Source organism: Cyrtonyx montezumae, unplaced genomic scaffold, assembly GCF_038088225.1.
Source record: "Cyrtonyx montezumae isolate F1298 unplaced genomic scaffold, pur_monq_1.0 scaffold_8, whole genome shotgun sequence".
In the NCBI taxonomy this organism is placed as follows: domain Eukaryota; kingdom Metazoa; phylum Chordata; class Aves; order Galliformes; family Odontophoridae; genus Cyrtonyx; species Cyrtonyx montezumae.
Genome location: NW_027072089.1, coordinates 61,264,537 through 61,285,705, shown reverse-complemented (window position 1 = coordinate 61,285,705; position 21,169 = coordinate 61,264,537). Strand labels below are relative to the sequence as shown.

The window sequence follows — 21,169 nt, the reverse complement described above, 5'->3', positions numbered from 1 at the left end:
ATTAGACCTGAGGAAACATTTTTTCTCTGAAAGAGTGGTCAGGCACTGGAATGGCCTGCCTAGGGAGGTGGTTGAGGCACCATCCCTAGCGCTGCTCAAGAAGCGTTTAGATGAGGTGCTAAGGGATTTGATTTAGTAGTAGTTGGGTAGGGACAGTGATAGGAGGATGGTTGGACTAGATGATCTTGTAGGTCCTTTCCAACCTTATGAACCTATGAACCTATGAACCTATAAGACTATAAAATCGTTGCTTATTTAAGAGCACAGTTGTTTCTAAAAAAGTGAAACAGCAAGAGTCATTTTTATTGAAAAATAGTGAAAATTACAAGTGAAAATAAAGGCTTTCCTTTTAAGCAATGGACAGAAGCAAAATCAGAATGTTGGCATTACCCCAGTAGTGTTAATGCCTCTGTTTTTCTCTAAATATTGCAATGCATGTTTAAGATTGTATAAACAGCTAATTGATTCCTAAAGTGTGAAATTCTTGGAACTGAAATTTGGCAAATCTTTGAGATTGGCAATATAGTCCAGCAATTTTTAAAAGACATAGAGAGAAGAGCTTCTCTAGTACTATATGTTTACCCTTTCCATGCTCATCAGTGTGGTAAATGCTCTAAAAACATAACTCCAACTCTACTTGTCAGACTGCCACGTAACTCTTTCACCTGCTCCCCCTGTGTATATATGTATCTTCCCACATATTCTCATAGACATTTCTCTGTGTTCCCTTCCAAGAGCAATCCAACTACGCAGCCACTCCTTGCAGAGCTGCTATCAGTTATTGAAAGCTCTGAAAAATCAAGGTCATGAACTCGATGTGTGGACTTATTCAGGAGGCACCCATTAAACAGAAGAATTTAGCTGAACTGTGCTTTTTCTGTCTTCTGTTGCTGATCAAGTAAGTTATATTACTCTACGTTACCTACTGTCTGCTTTTCCTACACTGGTGCGTGGTCATATACAGTTATGGCCAATTTCTCACATATTAAACAAATACTGAAAAGTTTCATGAAATTTCATGTTACCAATACTGAGAGTAACTGCTAAATAAAGGCTTGAGAAAGCTCCTGAGAAATAGAGTTTCAAGAATTTTTGAGCTTGAATATCACTTGTAGTCCTCATGTTGAATATTCAACTTTTAAATAAAAATACCCTAGTGGTTCCTCAGTGCTTTCTCAAGAATATTACAAGAACACATTTACTAGAAGCAAAAGAGGAAGTGAAACCAAAGTGCCTTACCTGTTTACATCCTGGTAAAACAGACAACTTTCAAACTTTTTACGTGCAGAGTATTAAATCACTAAGATATGGCCTTTGTTATCATGTACTTTACATTGTGCTAACATTACTTATTAGATTCTCTTTCAATTGCTTCAAAAAAGGTGTGAATATACGGAGAGCTATGAAGAAAAAAACAAAACCTGAGAAGGGACAATGACAGGTAAAGTATTTCCTTTAGGATAAATAACTCATTGTAAATATCCTTAAGATACAGACCGAACACTCAGATTAAGGAAAAGAGGAACATACCTGTGAAAAGCCAATCACTTCTCCTTTTTCATCGAGCACATTAAAATTAATGATTGGACCCTGGACATCTGGATTGCTGAAATCGGTGTCATTGTAAATACGTACTACGGGTGCCCCGTTGGCATATTTTAAGGAAGACAGCACAGTATAGGTGTAGTGAGCCAATGCAAAGGTATGCTGTCTTATTTTCTCCATTCCACCTGCAAAATAGAAGTGTGTGTACATATCAGATGCCTTATTTTCACGAAAATGTTACAAAAACAACAAAAAAAAAAGGTAGATTTTTCAGGACAGTGTAACTGGAAGGCAACTAGCACAAAACTAGTATGTTTGTGTTCTTTTAAATTAATATATAATTTGAAAATATTTCTCTCCGCCTACAAAAGCTCCTGTTGTGTTATTTATCTACAATTAATCTACTACAGAAATCTAAAGTTATACTGAAATGGATTCATGTGCATTACAACACTGATAGTTCCAGCATATATATATATCACTAAAATCTTCTTGAACAATTAATTTGAAAAGCAGGTTTTGCTCCAGATTTCACTCTGCAGACTGTAGGAAAGAGATATCAACCCTTATGCAGCACAGAAAGCAAACTGTTATGTCTAAGATAAAAATAATAAAATTCTAAAAAAATTGATAAAATACAAGTCTCAGACCACAAGCAATTAATTGAATATTGAAAAAATATTCTTCTAAGCCCATTCCTAAGGATGCTGTGAACACCTCACTGACTGCACCCATGCTATGTATTTGCTCTAGAGAAGTTTTCCAGAGATGTTTTCATGCAACTTGGCCTGGAAAAAGCAAAAAGAAGGCATATACTGCCATTCTTTGCTTTTTTATTTTTTCTACATTGAGCGGTTTGGAAAAGGACTGCACAGATTTCCTGACAGATGGAGACCTCTGCTACATCTCTGCTTTCTGGGAGAGCTGTGTCTCTGTTAGATGTCCCAGTCAAAATGCTTTCTCATTCTCAGATATGCCAGGGGATGAAATACCATGGTCATACATGATCTCCAGAATATTTTAATTGGCCACATGAAGCTAAAACATAAGCTTCATATACAAAATAAGTAATTCCAGGAGAATACATCTAATCTGAAAGGATGAGGCATGTTGTTATATTAACCAGATTAAGCCACTGACAAGAGAACAGCTACCGGGTAGAAAAATAAAGATCATATAAGTAGAGGGATAACAATATGATTTATTTAACAGTAATTTATCCACACAAGACAAGTGCGAGTAATTTCCAAATAAGAACTGAAATCCAATGAATTTGCATCTTTTTGATAGATAATTAGACAACAACAACAACATGATCTCAAACTATTTTAAGCAACACAGGCAGAATTCTGTAGCCTAATGTTAAATACAATGAACTCTCTACTGAAGACAGCTGAAGTTTCAGCTGAAAACCCAGAGACGTTTCAATTTCTCACATTATTTGTTGCAGTATGATGGACCACATTATACGGAAAAAAATACATATTTTTTCTTCAAAAGCCTTATGAAGCAGAATAGTATTTTTCTGCCTTGGTTTTAGACCCAGAGAATTTTCTATAATGATAAGTATCATATTTGAAGTACATGATACATTAAACGATGCTTGACATTTTCTTTTAATTTCTTTTTTAAACTATGTAAATCACACTAACATGCATACCATTTTTATACCTGAAAATCATTTTTATATCTGAATATCTGGAAACTTCTACTGTTTGATGTAATTTCCCTTGAACAGAAATCTTGTAATCTGCTTGTTGACTTCTGTACATTTACTTGTAAAATTCATACATTTGGATGTATAAGAGGGAAAGAATAAGATATCTTTCTGCTGATGTACAGAAAAATTACAGCAACTTTTGTTACTTCACTCTTCTTGAAATCTCTGTATTTTGTGCTATCTCCTTAAGGTAAGTAAAAACAACAGAGAGTGAAAGCACAAGAACAAACTAGTTGTGCGGAAGAAATGAATACTTTTGGTGGTAAAGAATAATGAAGAGAGATAAGATATTTAATGAGATTCTAACTCATGAAGCTCTTCCAAGGAGCACTGCCAGAAGCTAATCAGTACAATTTCTAGACGTTAGCCACAGTAAACTTGGCAGGCATCTCTAGAACACTTTGGTCCAAAAGACAATTTCTATTTTCATCATCTTTAAGAAGAAAAGATTTGCCTAAGTAAGAGTCCTAGTCATTGTTTGGTTAAAGCTGAGAGAGCTGAAATGAAAATAAATAAATAAATAACACAAAAAAGGCTATTTCCCAGCAATTGCAGAAAGTAACTGTCTTAAGAGAAGTGACTGCCTTGTCAGCTTCTGAGATGTCTGTAATCTCCTGATTCAGAGCTTTTCCAAATTGGCAGGAATCTTTTAATGGAAGATTAAGCTACTGTCATCGTGTCTCGTTGAAAAAATCTCTTATTCAGAAATTTCAGTCTCTCATTCACAGCAATCATCCTGCTATCATTTCTACATTGTTTTCAGCCATTCTTTTTTAAAGTTGCTTAATCACATTTCCTTGTTCATTAGTGAGAAGCTGATGAGTCTCTTCATTATTTATTCTGACAAATACAAATGCAGTACCCTGCAGTTGCTTTGCTGCCCCATGATTGGAGAGAGGAAGCGGTGTTGCCAAGGTCCCATATTTTTAAGCAGCAGAATAGGTTGTGATTAGGTTTGCAATGTCAAAAGCCCTGTGAAACAAATGCCAGCAATATGAAGTTTGTTCTGACAGAAAAAGGGGCATTTAGAAAATAGTTGTGATTTGTTTTTATTTTGCTCAATGAAATGATCTGTACTATCTCCAGTGTAAACTCTGTGCTTACCTCATCTCCCTCTATCCACTAAGAAAAGGAACATGAGGAAAATAAAAAAAAAGATCGGACAAATCTTTGGTCTCCAGCATGATCTAAGGACTTGCATTATTGTATATAGCCTCACATTTAGGATGACCAAAGTTCAACTCATTGCTTAACTGAGTTTGTGTGAGGTAAATGAGAAGGCAATATCATGGCTTACTTGCCATTGATTAGCATACTTCATTCCTGCATTTCTTCTGCCATTTACACTGAAATCTGGTTTTATATCCAATTCCTTAGCTTTGAATACCTTGGAGACTTCCTTAGCTGCCTGTCTGGGGCTAAAAGCAGTAGCGTACCTTAAGCCTCTTGAAAAAGACTTACATCTTGGATAAACCATCCCAATTTCAACTTAAAAAGGTGAAAGAAGGACTCAAGCGCTTTGACTCCCTATCACTTTATAGATGTTACACCTTACCACTGCATTGTTTTACTAAGATGATCTGCATCTAGTTGCTCCTAAAATTATTTTAAATAAAGAACAATTTATGAGCTCATTATTTTGGATCAGAATGAAATCTGACATAGTCTAGAGCACATCAGATGAAGTCTATCTAACATTATTTACTCTATTTATGTGTAGGGACAAAACCAGCACCATGGATGCTCACAATGCACAATTTGCATTTAATAATGACTTCTTCCTTGATACAAATCTAAGGACATTGCTGTGTAAATATAAACTCCTACATTTCTGTGGATTAATATACCTCTTATTACTGTGTCCCTGTGTGAATGTTTTGACTTTATATCAAGCCAGACAGGATGGTATCATTAATTCTCTTCCCAGTAACACATCAGTTTTCACATTATTTATTGCCATAATGAATGCCATATATTTCGCAGCAGCAAAGTTACTGAGCAGAAGAGATTGACAAAAAAAGCTTTCAATTCTGTGCACAAACTTCCTTGCCAAAGTATTCTATTTAACCTATGAAGATGCTATTAAGCCTAACATTACTGATGCACATTCACAGACTACAGCATCCAGACAGGTTAGCGCCACCTCAGACCTACCATTTCACTGTTCTTCAGTTTGGGTATTATCACCAAAAATGGTACTGCACCAGTGTTGACAATTCAGAATGCCAAGGATCCCCTTCAGCATATTTTGGTACACTGTGGTACTTTTCATGTTAACTAGTCACTAGTACAAACAGTGTAGCAGGTGGCAGTAATGTGGAGAACACATTATACTTGCTGTGCTCATTATGTTTTCTCACTAAGTGTACTTCTTCATATGGATCAAAACTACACCTATACTGATGTCTTCATCACAACCTCAGCGGACTTTTCACCAGATCTTGCTGCCCATTAAATGCTTTGACCCTTTTTTGAAGGCTAAACAAAAATGTTTCGGTTCTTCTAAATGTAATCAGAGAATAAACATCCAGTAAATATTTCTATCAGAGTTGCTTGTCTCTAAAGGCACTTCCAAATATGTGTTATCTGTCCGAAGACAGATCAGTTCATTCAAATCAGTGAAGACTTATTTCTTGGAAAAGGCCAAGTGTGGTAACTACTGAGGTCCCATTCTGTCAAAACTCAGCAAGGCAGGAGATGAGAACATACTAATAAATTGCTTTTCCCCACTTTTTCTTTTTTCTTTTTGGAAATTGGAGAAGTCAAAAAGGAGAAGTCTCCAGGTCTCACTCATTTAGCTGACATCTGCATGGTACTATGAATTCAATAGTGGCCTGTCAGTAGATTGCCAGAAACAATTCAGAACTCAAGATCAGGCTTAATGCTCCAAAAAGATTAATTTTAGATTAGAATGAAAGTATTTGAAAACAAATGTGAAATGTAGTGTATTTAATTCAGAAACGTGAACTTGGGCAGAGTAGTAGAAGTATACACTTCTGTTCTGTCTTTGATGTAACAAGCTATCATACCTAAAATAAATTAGCAATATTTAGAGAAGAAAAACAGACTTAACAATTTTATTCCAAGTAAACTTGATACAAGATTTGGAAGTCAACAGTAATTTCTTCTTTCCTCTATTAAGCTGTCTACCTGGCATCCTTCCACTTTATAAGCTCTCACTGCTGCAGCAGTGACAAGAAACAAGTTTGCTAAGTAACAAAACTGACTGAGAGAGAATGATGTTCCTTACCTTTCTTAGGTATGCACATGAGAGCACCCTAATACTGGGCAGTACACAAATAATTTTCAGTGTCAGCTGTTTCACAGTGCTTGCATGTGTGCATACTCTTATTTATAGGGACTGTGGGACAGTTTAATTCTCTGAAAGGGTAAGATAACTCACATTTAGAAGAGGAAAAGAACAGTGCATTCTAACTGCAATATGCACAATTCTCACCAAGGTACTCTTTAAACCCACTGCCTGGCTTGCCTGATGATAACCTGTATTTGTATTATCTCTGTCTTATTATCTGTCTATTACACACAAAATATAATAAGATTGTATTATTTCCAGTAGAATTTCATCTAATCAGAGAGATAAGAGACATGCAGATGTCCAAAAAGTATTCAGTATAGAAGGGTTCAGATTTTGTATCACATAAATGGTAAATATTTAATGGCACATGTTACAGAATGGCAATCTCCTCTCTGAAACAACCAGAATTTCAGTAGCTCAGATGTTCAAATGTTAGTTCTTCCTGAAAGAACTGTAGACAGATAGGCATATGTCAATGTCTGTGAAAGATTTCAAATAAAGAGATTAAGATAAAGCAGAAATTGAGCCTCTAGAATGAAAGTTCTGGTGCTTAAGGCTGCACTCAGAAACCTCTGTGATATGCATCCAAATACATTTCTTACCTCTCTTATTATGAGAAATTAAATAATGGAGACAAAAAGAAGGCAGCCATAAATCAAATATGCTGTTATTTTTCCAATTTGCTGTGAAAAAAAAAAACAAAAACAAAAACCAAAAAACATAGTTGAAACTTAAGTGAACAAATTCCCTGTTACCCCCATAAATCCAAACTCACATATATCTTTGGATTAGAAAAAAATCAGTGTGATTCATTATTCTTCAGCATTACTTAACAGACAGTAATGAGGTAGAGAAATGATGAGCTGATATCTCATCAAACCAATGAGCAGGGAGTGAAACCAAGATGTAGGCATCGTCTAATAAATCTCAAACAAGACAGATCACCATGTGGTGTCTGTGAGTCAATATGCTAGTGAAGTTGTGGAAACTGTAAATCCTGTGAAACAGTTGGACTACTTCCTTCCCTTCCTCCAAGACGCTTTCATTTTCTGTGTGTATAACTGAATATCTCTGACTGAAGTCTGTCATCTGTTTGTTCTCCCACGACATCTCTTGAGAGTGAACTGTGTAATGATAGTTTCATATATCTCCTTTGCAAACAATATATTCTAACCAGCACTGGATTTCAGCAATTCCACTACAAACAAAACACTGCAAACATGAAAACAAAGTACTCATATGATGATCCAAACTTCTACCCCTGAATTGCTACCCAGAAATGTGATAAGAAACCTTGATCACTTCTCTAGTAGGACTCCTACATTTATTAGTAAGACTACTAATTATACACATTCCTGCTGGATGCTTTTTCTGAATTATGAGAATAGCTGTCTAGTTTTGGCCACATCTGACTACCACCTTTTTCACAAAATGAAGAGCAGCAAAGGCCTTGGGGAAAGATACATGAACTTCTAAAGCAGACACTGTTGACAATTTAAAGATTAAATAAACAGAATATAAATTAAAAATACATGAAAATGAGCATACAGCAACTAAAGTTGTCTAAGAGCAACTAAAAATTACTTTTGAAAATGTAATAAGGATGTAAGAGCCCCTCGTGACACTTTGATACATTAACACTTCCTTGGAATCAACAGAAAGGAGCTCATGTAATACCATTTCAATATTGGCCATAAAAGTTAGCTATTCTAGTTCATTAAAACTCTACATAAAGCACTCTAAATGGCGTATCAGCAAATTCATAAACCCATCCATCATTCACACTCACAGAAAATGTATAAGGCATGGAAAGACTGCAAAATCCTTATTCACACTGACTCACATGAACAGTTCAATCAACTTGATCTATAAAATATGTGTAATAAAAATTGATTTTAGGAATGCAAAGTGGGGTGGATCATGACCCTTTCTGCAAATGAGGCTACTACGTTTTGTGAGCAAGAAGGAAAATGTGTCCCTAAATGTAAGCAGTCAGGACAAAGAAGGTGATTCTGCTTCTCTGCTCTCATGAGGTCCCACCTGCAGTACTGCGCTCAGCTTCGGGGTCTCATAGTAAGAAGGACATAGATCTGTTGGAGCAGGTCCAGAGGAGGCCATGAAGATGATCAGAACGCTGGAGCACCTCTCCTATAAACAACAGTTGAGGGAGCTGGGCTTGTTCAGTCTGGAGAAGAGAAGGGCCCAGAGAGACCTCACTGCAGCCTTTCAGCACCTAAAAGGGGCCTATAAAAAAGATGGAGAGGGACCTTTTCATCAGGAAGAGTAGTGATAGGACAGGGAATATGGTTTTAAACTGAAAGACAATAGATTTATAATAGATACAAGGAAGAAATTCTTCATGATGAGGGTGGTGAGGCACTGGAACAGGAATTGTTCAAGGCCAGTTTGGATGGGGCTGAGGCAACCTAATCCAATGGCTGGCAACCCTGCCCATAGGATGGAGGTTGGAACTAGAAGATCTTTAAGGTTTCTTTGAACCCAAGATGTTCTATGATCTTACGATTTTCACTTCCAAAAAATGTATTTTTGCAGGCACAGATTATAACAAGATTATTATTTTTTTTAAAGTTATGGCATAACAAAAAACCCTACCAAAAATAAACAGAAAAAAAACTTTAGCCATGAAACTATTGACTGCCTCACAAAATGAGTGTCCAAGCTGAAACTTCAGATGGGCTGTAGGAACTCAGTTATGTGCTTACTGTGCACCCAAAATGGAGAGCCATGTTACACTTTCAACGCTTCTAAATCCAAGGAGAATTCAGTGGGTAATAAGGGGACCTTTTACTCCCTCAGCACTAATTCTTTGCATAATAGCTTAAATCCTTTTATTCTCCTCCTTCTCCCATGCCATCTCAATAATTTAAGACTGTGGGAAGCAACTGTTTAATCCTCTATTCAGAATGTTATACTGAAACCAAACATGAAACACATATTCGGTGTTTATCTTAATGAACAGAAGGCTCTTTGATGCCCCATCTCCCACTTCTTTCAAGCAGCTAATTCATGCCCTGTTTTTATATGGTGAGGAAAGCTAGAAGTCTTTGTTCCGAATAAAATGAGCAGAACATTCTGAAAGAAGCAGCTTCTCATTTTCAAACATCATAATGAGAAGTATTTTGCTTTTTTTAATTTCTTGGGAGTTGAATAAGAGAGAGTGTGTACATGCCAGCTGGTTGGCTCACTTTTAGTCTAGCTATTTTAATTACAGGCACAATTCAATTTAGGTTAACTGCTTGTTAGACTGAAAACTGTCTAATCATTCAACTCTGCTCCAGGTAAGAGGCAGTTAATTTATTGTTTGCTTTTGTTAAGAGATTACTTTTTTGAGTGCATGGGTTTTGTGGAGGGGCCCTTTTTTTTCTTGAGCTCAAACCATATTCCCAGGAGAGGAAACCATTTCAGGGTGATTTTTCAAGCCAAAAATCCAGCAGCATAAAAGATAACAGAACTGGAGAGGCTTTCTTAAGGAGGCAGAATGTTTTGCACACCTCATGGAGGCAGCACTTAAACTGGATCTCTAGAGTGCTGGATTAGATGAACCCACAGAGGTTTCGATAAGAACAACAGAACCATCCTTGAAAGTACAAATTTATGTGATATTTGTATTTTACCACTAAAGGCTTTATGCCCCATGGTTTTTCTCAGTCCAACAGGACAACTTCTCCTTGTGATTCTGTCACCTGAAAGATTAAGTGCAAGAGAAGCTTGTACTATAAAAGCATGTGTATTCTCCTGGTAGCTGTTAGAAACCTGAATGTAGCACACAGGCCTGTTTTCTGCTGTATTGTAAAAGTGGCTCTGTCCTTTGCTTAATGGAGCCTGATGCACACAGTTCCTTGAAGTCAGCACAAAGAAGCTTAACTACTGCTTCTTACCTGGCATTTTCAACTCAAAACATCTGGACTGCTAATGTAAGGCAAAACTACAGTCCTGGGGATTTAGGAAACATTAAGATGGGGAGGTCATGTGTTTTCAGATCAGTAAGACTAATTCAGCATGAGCTTTACATGAAATAGTATTTAATAATTTACTTGAGTCAGGAACAACCTTCTATTCACTTCAACACAGTAGGAGGAACAGCTTTCTCACCATGCATTTAATGGTCTCCCATAAAATACAATTCTTCCCTCAGATATCTTTTCTGGAAGACCCAGTCACCATTACTCCTTGAAGGTCTCATGAATTTCTAGAAGCCCAGAAGTTTTGTTTTTCTTGATTTCCCCCCCTGCACAAACCAATGAAAACAAAAGCTTGCAACAAAATTAAATGGAATATAAAGAAATATTCAAATATTTTTTTTCATAGGGGAAAACCCTCTCCCTCAGTGTCAAGAGAATCCTATAAATCATTCCACAAAAACAGACAAGTTCTGTCTTTTTCTCCCTAAGATGGCAAATCCCAGACAAAAGACTTACCAGGACATAAATCTATTTTCTTTTAAAGCTCACCACACCGATATCAAAGGAAGAACAGATTATCAAATGCTCAGACTATTCTAGTGGTTTGATTCTTACCTTTCTATATGTTTTCCATCAGTAATTCCCTTAGCATAACATTTCTAGAATCTCTTTGTGGATGAAACACTGTGGTGCCCAAGGCAACATATTGATTTCCATTCCAGGTTTTCCCTGCCCATTGAGTTGGACATGTTCCTACTTTTGCTCTGGCAATCTCTAACCCAGGGCTGTGGCTGCCAGGGCATGAAGCAGTGGGGATGCTGTATGTCTGCTCCTTGCATATCACTCTTACTTGCTAAGAAGAGCTTGTTCATCACAGCAATACAGGAAATATCACAGGTTTATTTAAATAGACCAAGAAATTATACACTGAAAAAGTTCCTAGTCTGTGAATACTAAGGAGCGATTTTTACTAGGGATGAAATAAGAAAAAATACACTCATTTTTTCCATTTTGCATCTGTAACCATCAGAAATATTCACAGTTGGTAAAATAAGCTCTACCATTAATATATCAAGCTTTTCCTTAATGAAATTTTGGATTTCATGATATTCATAATTTCGTAATGCTTTAGCTTCTATTTTGCATTCTCAGACTCAGCCTCTGCTGGGTAATGTTGTTACAATAATAAATACCATGGAAGAAACAGACAGAGTCATTCATGAGATAGAGGCAATACAGCAGCTACAATGAATTCTAAGAACTGCTTTGGCATTTTTGTGATTTGATGCCTTAATCATAAGGAAGCACACAGTCAATACTGAAAAGCACTCAGGATTCTTGGGCCTCATCCTAAGCTGAATTATACTGGGACATGCCCCAAGCTTTCTTAGGCAAATGTTGTTTTAATAAATGTCTGGATTAACACCACAAGCTAAGCAGTTCAAGAACCTTTGAATTCTTCAGTCTTTTACTGCCACTTTTGTCAATCCACTGCCAAGGTCACAGCATTAACACTTCTTCACATCCCCCACTGTTCCTGTGGGGTATGCTTAACTTTACATGGCTATTTTTTTTTCTGCCTGAATTTGACAGGCTCAGATCCCTCGAATTTAATGGCAAGGTATGTGAGACAGTGAGATGTGTGAACACACATAGTATTTCACAAACTGTGAAAGGAAGAACTTTGCCATAACGCTGCACACTCTCAACAAACAGATTTGACCAACAATGTTACTGTCCCAGTCTCACTTCTCAAGGGTTCATTCAACAACACAAGATACCACCACTTCTTAAAATACAGCCTCTGCTGTGGGGGCTTATAAATAACCTTTATAAGCCTGCACTAAAGACTGAACATCTCTTATTTTGCAAGAAAAGGGTAGGTATGTTCATCAGTTGCAAGTTCAGTATGCAGATACTAAAAAGAAGACTGGAAAATAAATTTGAAATAGAAAAAATGAATATTATAAAGTATTTTACTTTATCTTTTACTTCCTTCTAATGACTGTGACTAGTGTGCTTCATACAGAATTAGCCTCTCTTGGTATTACATCAGTTGTGATAAGCTGTGACACCATAAATCAGTTAGAATCTGTGCTTCAGAGCCAGTTCAAAAGAGCTGAAGTATTTCAAGACATGAGTAATTCTCATCCCTGCTATGTGCTGTCTCATGCTGTAAATCAAGACCTGCAGCAAACCGAGAAGCTGCCTCTTACAGAGACTTACTGCAGACAGGGTTAAAGAAAACACTGAGTCAAGCAAAGTATCAGTGAAGGACAAGTATTGCTGGCTCAGAGGGGGGCTGCTGTCAAGGAGAAGTGAGGCTGAAGGCACTCAGTAAGACCTGGCCTCCTAGCAGGGTAACCCCAGAACACCTGAGCTCAGCACAAGTGAGGGAAGAGAAGTGCGGGCTCCTGCTGGTGTGTTAGTGAGGGATTCTGCTAGCACGGTGTGAACATAAATGAAAAGTGGCTTAAATAGCATTTTCCCCAGCATTTCTATTTCAGATGTTTTTAACGAGAGCAAAGATACTTAAAGAAAGGTCCAGATCAAGGCACCACTTACAAAATTCCCTTTCTAGGCAAGGAAGAGAAGGCAAGAATGGCAGCAGTTCCCTCTGGCCAAACACTTCCACACACAAGGGGGCACGGCAATCCCAGGTTCACTTTTCTCTTCCATTGAGAGTCATCACACTTCAGTTGATCACCAAATATAACATTAGACGTTACATTTCACTTCCTAGTTTCCTCAGCTCTTAAGCTTTTGAATGTTTCTTTTTACAACATGACCATGCTACTGCTGTTCAGGCTCATCCATGAGATCTATTTCATCTCTACATGATTTAAGAAGTTACAGAACACTGTCAGGGAGGGCAAACTTGGAAATACAGACCCTTTTGTGTTTTCTGGCTATTATATATTATCTGCTATATGTGCTGATATTTCCCAAAGACACCTAGAATGAAAACAAAGCTCCCTTTCATTTTTTGAAAAATAACAGACTGGGCTTTACCAAGGAACAGAGGAACTTAAGGAAATAAATACACAGATAAATTCTTTTCCCACCAATGAGAGGTGCAGTTGTTACACTAGAAATGAAAATTATGACCATGAAAAGAGCTTCATATTTCAAGCATTATGAAATAGTAATCTTTAGAAATAGTCTAGATGGCAACTATGCCCCACAGTCACTCAGCCTTATTACTGTCAACAAAGAAAGTTGACACAAGCTTAGCCGAATGACCTGTAGCTACAGAGATGCAGTATAACGTGAGATCTGCAAATTCTGTAACACAAAGCAAATAATCTGTTTTATTATCTTGTTTTTCATTCTAAACAAGAATTCCTTCAATTACAAAAAATTAACTGTTAAAATATGCTTTTAAATTTTTGATTTACTGTACAGTCTGGTAACACAAGATTCAAATTAATAACAGCACTGGATATTTACAATTAGCCAAGACAATTCCTGAGGCAGTCTGAAGTAGTAACAATGGAGTAGTCAGAGTGTATTCTGGGCACTGATATTAATTCTCCTTGTTTAAACCCGTGTCTTCAGCACATTACAGGACTTAACAACCAGTCACAAAAAGTGAACATAATCGTTCCCCTCAATACGCATGGTTTTATTTATAATTTAAAAAGAAGCAACTGTCTTGTAGTCATTAAAAATTGATTAGTCTCCCATATCTATAAAACTTTCTAAAATAAAGAATAACAAAGGAATCTCAAAATACATTTGTATCTAATAGATGTTCATCTAGTACTGTTTTCTTTTCCATCTTGGAGGATGATTCACTCTGTACATGAGTCAATTTGAATGCCTTTTGACACTGACTCCACCTTTGGAAACATTGCCTGGACTGGGTCTCTCTAACCAATCAGAAGAGAGCCCTGTTTCACAGTTGAAATAATTCAATCCTTTTAAAGATTATTATTGAGCTTAGTTTTTTTTATGAAGTAGTTATATACTTCAGAATTGAACTAACCTAGAAGAGATACTACAGGTTGACCATCTTTCTGGTATTTCCTGAATCAATCCTCCTGGACAGACCAGGCCTCTGGTGGTCTTAACTTGATAGAAGAGAATCTTATAGGATCTGGATCACATTACTGTGGTAGTTCTTGAGAGAGATAAAACACTTAATTCAAAGCAGCAGCTACCTTTATACTGATCAGGACTGCAGTGATTAATTAAACTGCTCAAATATTTGACTACAAACCTAAGAGGAAACCCTGGATAATTAAGAAGTGTGAATTTAAATGCATGGGAAATGTATATAAGCACTGCAGGTATCAAACATTAATGTGGGTGCATTTCATATCGAACTAGTAGATTCATTTACCTCCTTGAAATTCATCTGACTTCTTGCATATGGCAGGGTATGGGAGAAAAACAATAAGTAATGGATCAGTCTTGATTCATTTTATGAGCACAGGAATAATAAAACAATATTTTGAGGGTTCCCAATCAAACTCTTCTAGTGGAATTCTATGCAATTTTCCAAGGATCTCCAGAGTCATTTTTTAAGAGCTCAAGAACATGTTCAGTGTTTATCATTATGGAATTTGATACTTACTTGAGTAGTTTTCAACAAGGAAATGTTACTAAATCACTGAAACCAAAAAACAGCTACTAGCCCATCAGGTTTGGTGTGTAGTTCTATTCTAGGGCATCCTGGCATGACACTGTGCTCTTAGAGGAAGCATTTATCAGACAAGATTAGCCTGGATGGTGTCATTGCATCTCATTTTCTTTTCATTGTATTTCCCACTATGGCACTCACTACAGTGCATTCTCAAATGTGAAAGCACCAGTATCACAATGGAGAGAGATCAGAAAGATGCAGGATAAGCTAGTGTTCTGTGGCCATGGAAGGCAGTCAACTTGAACACCCCAGGAAAGACAAAGCAATACTGACAGCTACATAGCAAGTCCTTTTTCAGTGCATTGCTGAAACTTCAGTGATCTGGAATTGGTCTGGGAGTTTCTTTACTCTGGTCAGCAATTTTGCCTTTACTTGTCTTCTCACCTACTTTTAAGACCAGAGTATGAGAATGCTTAGCATGTGACATAGCTCTCACTCTGTATTCTTTTTAACAGTACTGTGTTCTCACAGTACTCACTTAGCTCAACAGACAAAGTCTGCAATTATAGTCTTTATTTTCTTCTGCAACCAAAGTTTTGTAAACTTTGACCCAACTTGTATCTACCTTTCCTTCTAACATATGATGAGCTCTAACATGACACACTGATTCGTTTCCTACATCTTACCCTATTCCTACCCTCATTTCCATCACATTTTATGGATAATGAATATGGATAGGATATGTTTAATATATGTAAGGTACGTTTATAATTTTATCTGAAGACATTCAGACAGAAGCTAAACACATCACTACTCTGCTGTTTTTTTATTTTTGACTATGCTGATGTTAGTTTCCTCTACAGATTTTGTCCCCTGATCTATACACACAGAAAAGACAAATGTGTGTGTCAAGGGCATCAGGAAGCTTAACATCAGCTACGAGTAAGCCAGGTTCATCAGTAATATATTCAGAGCTTATTAAAACCGACAGGATCCTCTGCAGCTGTAAAGCTCTCCTGCAGTAATCAGCAAGAACATCTTTTGATACCCTAACATACACGTTGCTGAAATGAGGACCAACCCTTTCAAAATGTTCTGAAATGCTACCATTCTAACCGAATGTGCCCAATTCTGATTATTTCATTATTTATTTTACTTTGCAGTAGCAACAGTGAGTATTTGACCCAAAGACAGAGGCCAGATCTGCCTCTGCTTGTTGAGCAGACATTTATTTAAAACTCTTCCTGTCAGAACAGAATGATCTATTAGTACCACAAAATGGCACAATGCCCAGAGACAGACTTTCAGAATTTCTGCTTTCATGAACAGAAAGATTTTCAAGACTGATTTATGAAGCAGAGAGCAAAATATATCTTACAAACCTCTTAACACAGACATAAAAATATATTGCTTTTAAACACTTATGATGTTATTTAATTAATGGTATTGCTACTCTCAATTTATAAATTCCAATTTATAAAGCTCTGAGCCTCTTTCTTCTACCTTTAGTTTATTCCCTTCTTGTTCTCATGCTCCCTCTCCTTTTAACTTCCATCTTTGATAGATTATTAAAGAAAATCAGGAATGTTCTCTGGCAGTTACATGGAACTGTATTTTAAATAATGTACTCACATTTTCCCTTAGAGTTGAGTTGCAGATATACAGAACTTGGTACGCTCTAAGAACATGCTCATTTTTGTCAAAAAGCAATTAAGTAAAATTCTATTTTAGTAATATAATTGAAAGATGGCATTCTACTTCATAAGAAATTAGCACAGTGATATTTTTCAAATACTGTATCAGGAAAGTAATGGAATAACCCATATCTCCCACCTAATATAACCTCAAATGAATGTCTATTTCAAAGAAATTCAAATACCTACATATTTCTATACAATCATTTTTTTTAAATACTGAAATGCATGATGTTTTAAGTTGAACATACAAAATACAACAAACTAAATAGCAAATATCATGTCTAGATGTCTTGACAGAATAATTTTTAGACTTTTTAATGTACACTGCTATATACAAATAAACAGGTTTCAGTAAAACAGATGTCCAATGAGACAAATCTCCAGGGAAAATTATTTTTAAATAATTATTTTTAAATAATAATTAATTTTTAAATAATAATTAAATCTAGTTTTTCCTCCCTCCTGGTCTGTTTGTTTATTCCAAAGGCTAAACAAATAAAAGGGGAGAAAGCCAATTTATTTTTATTTTTACAACCATATTCAGAAACCTATACTTTTAAGATAAAGAATACTAGAACGTGAGACTCAATTAATTTTTAGACATCTGCAACAGCATTTGCAACTTTTTGGTTTTAAGGAGATATCCAGGACCTTAAAATTACTCATTCTCTAGAAATAGCTCAAATCTGGCTTTATTTTACAGTATTTCCCTTTCTCTTTTATAACACAAATCTTGTGTTTATTAAGAGATAATAATGTCTCTATGTCAAAGACAAATTCAACTGACTCCTGGAAATGAGATGTAGCATCCTCAAAACAGTACTGTAAAAAATCTGATGTGGCTGGTCCACATATACACACATCAACAGAGAAATTCATAGCAATCAATAAAAACATGTTAAAAAAACTGTAATGAAAACCTTAAGGAGCATATAATAAATACAAAATGGAAAAAGCTTTCTTAGTGAGATTTAGTAATGAAAGCATAATTCAGAAATTCATTTTCTGGTGTGTACATTTAGAGATGATCTGCCACAGTCTGGAGAGGGTTTGCATTGTATTCTTAAGCCTTCCTACAGTACAACTTGCATTGTTACACATTCTGCCAACAGTACCTCTCTTCCTCTCAAGCCTCTCCATCTCCTTCTCTACCAATTCTGTTCTCTTATTCATCTTTTCCAGATATTTTATGTACCAGCAGTAGTGAGGCTGCTTTACTTCTGCTACTAATACAGCATGAATGATATCCACAGATCACCTTCTCCCTGAACGTCACAACCATTTTATGCATAAAAACCATCAAAACCAGAGTTAGACATCCTGCAAAACCAAGTCCACTCATGTAAGTACCAGTGTATTCATTGTTGTAGACCTGAAGATGTCCCTCATAAGTTTCCTGGTTAACTCCTAAAATAAACGTGTGTCAATATTCATTTTTCCCTGTTAAACTTTCAAACCCTGCTGGCAGGATGGACCATGCAGTACTATTTACCTCATATATTCCAGATACAATTAAATTATTAAAAAAAAAAATCATACTCAAGTTTTCAAACAGATAGGGGTTAAAAGTAGTAACTGTGTGGGTTCAAAAATCACTTTTTCAAGCTCAAGTGTTATCAATCTATGAGAAATCCATCTGTCACATTTAACCTTATCTTCTGCTGCACTTATAAAAATTTCTTAACATGCACACAAACACTCTAAACTCACTCAAAATGCAGGCTACTAATTTCTTAAGTTACTTATGGAGACTTTGTTGCATACCTTCATTAATTTTCCATTGTCTGTATTTCCTATTCATACCTGAGTTTTCTTCTTTCTGCACTGCTAAAACTGCATATTTTCACATCACAGAAATTTTCAAGTTGCAAAGCAATTGATGGATTACTTGTGAAGTTACTTTTGAGATGCTTGTCTTGTGGGCAAATACACAGGAAAAATTACTAGTATTCCAAATCTGGTAGGATTTCAGAACCTTTTATCTGACCTTTAACATTACCAATATGCTATCATGATGCTTCTCGATGTGAACAATTACTTAAAAAAAAAAAAACGTTAACAGGAAATGTATATTCCAGTGTGGTTATGTGAGAAATTAAACAAATAATGATGCACTGCAGAACTCAGATATTTCAGTCCTCTAGGCTTGTTGGTTTCTTGGCTTCTGCTTTCTGAAAATTGGTAGCTTATGTTTTTAGGGATTTTTTAAAACAATGATTTGGAAAACCAGATTAAAAAACAATATTGACATCAGTCACATGATAATAAAATGAAGCTTTAAGGAAAATGTTATCTAAGATTTGTGAAAAAAATTGAATTGGTTGAGATTATTAAAATTACACTGATTTCAGAAGCATTCTTAAATGACATTCACATTAACTACACTCATAATTAACTCAAATGTATAAATATATTTATAACAATTGTCTATCTTACACTCTATTAGTCCCATAAACTAAGCTGGAGCAAAGCAGCAAAGTACTCCCAGGAAACATACATACAGAAACATTTTTTCCAAACACCCTCCTTTGCACAAGCTGAGGAATCAAACGTCTCTCGTTAAACACTTAGGGATTCAGCAGATTGAAACTTTGAAACATCAAACGAATGGTTGAAAGGATAGTCCCAAAGGACGTGGCAGTTTCCTAGGCTTACATGGATGCTCTACAAACACTGTGAAACAGTCACTACCCTCAAATAGATTCAATTCAGATAAGCTGCATATCAGGTACCAACTTTCTTTAGCTGCAAAGCAGTTGTTAACTTCCTAAGGCATAACTGCCTATTAAAATATTTACGATTATTCTCCATTAAAACAAACAAAAAAAAGCCACATGAGAGCAGAAGGCCCAAGAATGACTCCCTATGTGCAATGGCTCACTGGCCACTCCCTGGTTACAAACTCATAGAATGCTAAAAACCCCAAATGCTCCAAGAGCAACACGGGGCCCTTGGTATGGGACAGGCCAGCAACTCTGACCCAGCACACCCAGCTATCTCAGCACCATATGCTACACAACATATAACACCAACATTTGTTTTCAAATGTGGCAGTGAATTTTTAGAAGGTTGTTATTTCTCTAAATGTATAAAGCATTATGTTTTATGAGACAGTTCGTAATCTCTACTCTATACAACTTTCAAGTCAAGAATACTGGAGCCTTGTCTCCTCTTCACCTCACTAAAGCAACTGCAGTGAATCATATCACAGTGACACTTGACATCTTTCTACTCAGGCCCATAACTCCCATCACAGGAACTAACTGGATGTGCTCAGTGACAGGCTGTACTCTGCTCCCTCAGCTCAAGTATGGCTATAGCCTCACTGTGCATCTTGGGCAGGTGATAGCAGCTCCAAGAGAACAGGGTTTCTTTTATATGGCCTCTAATTTCCATGACTCACAGGAAAATCAGCTTCCCTATTGCTTCTTCAAAGAACGCAAACTCTGTGGCTTCCCATTCTCTGCATGTTTGTTTGAGTGGTTACACATCCGTTAAACTGATTCTAAAACCAAAGCAATCCAATACCTATAGCTAGTAAATATGAGTGGAGATTAGCACTTCAAAAATCATTTTTAATAAGATGCTTATGGGTTTTATAAGTCTCTCGTCAGATGAGTTAGGTAGCGGTGGCTGAGGCTGCTGTACTGCACTTCAGCAGCTCATCTTGCTCAGCATCAGGCACCAGAAACACCTCAACAAAAGAATGTGGTGGTCACCCGTAAAAAGGGTCTGTCCTGTAGCTTTTCAAAAAGTCACTCAATCTGTATCAGACAGTGTGATACTCTGCACTTCTAAATGAACAGGAAATTGTACAGCAAACTACAAGTTGGCATTTCTCATATCATGACAGTGACAAATAACAAACTTTGGTTCTGCTCAATCATGGAAACAACCATTATTTTTCTCTATTTTAAAAAAGAAAAAAAAAAGTTCAAAATAAATATCGTTATAAAAGGAGAGAAAAGCAAAAGATATATCCCAGTGTCCCATGAAATGTACCTGGAGGAATGCTCTTCTTGTGCTGTCTAGCAAACAAACTAGAGAGAAGCAATGCTGAAAAGGGAAATTAAACATTTAAGGGGAAAAGATGAACGAGCTTTGAAAAAATTACACTAATGCTGTGCCATTTACCAGGGGTTTGGAGGAGTCTTGAGGTTTTGATTAGCTCATTACGTAGTTTCTCCCCAGTACTGGTGAGGTAGCTTACATTTTGCATCTAGCTTTCTTCAGACAGTTTGGTCAAACCTGGACTTTGTTCCTCTGCTTACAAAGGTTTTATTCAAACACTGCTGCAGATGGTCATGACGTGAGTTTAAAAAAAACAAACAAAAAAAACAATAAAACACAACCTAAAATTATGTAAGAAGATCAGCTCTA

At 36.4% G+C, this 21,169-nt stretch overlaps 1 protein-coding gene across 1 annotated transcript in view; it reads right to left on the bottom strand.

The window, feature by feature from the left end:
* Nucleotides 1-21,169, bottom strand: part of MOCOS (molybdenum cofactor sulfurase) — a 205,782-nt gene that overhangs the window by 48,198 nt on the left and 136,415 nt on the right. Inside the window, exon 6 of the mRNA XM_065752644.1 lies at nt 1,531-1,730. Coding sequence (XP_065608716.1) covers nt 1,531-1,730 — 200 coding nt within the window. The remainder of the gene's footprint in view (nt 1-1,530; nt 1,731-21,169) is intronic.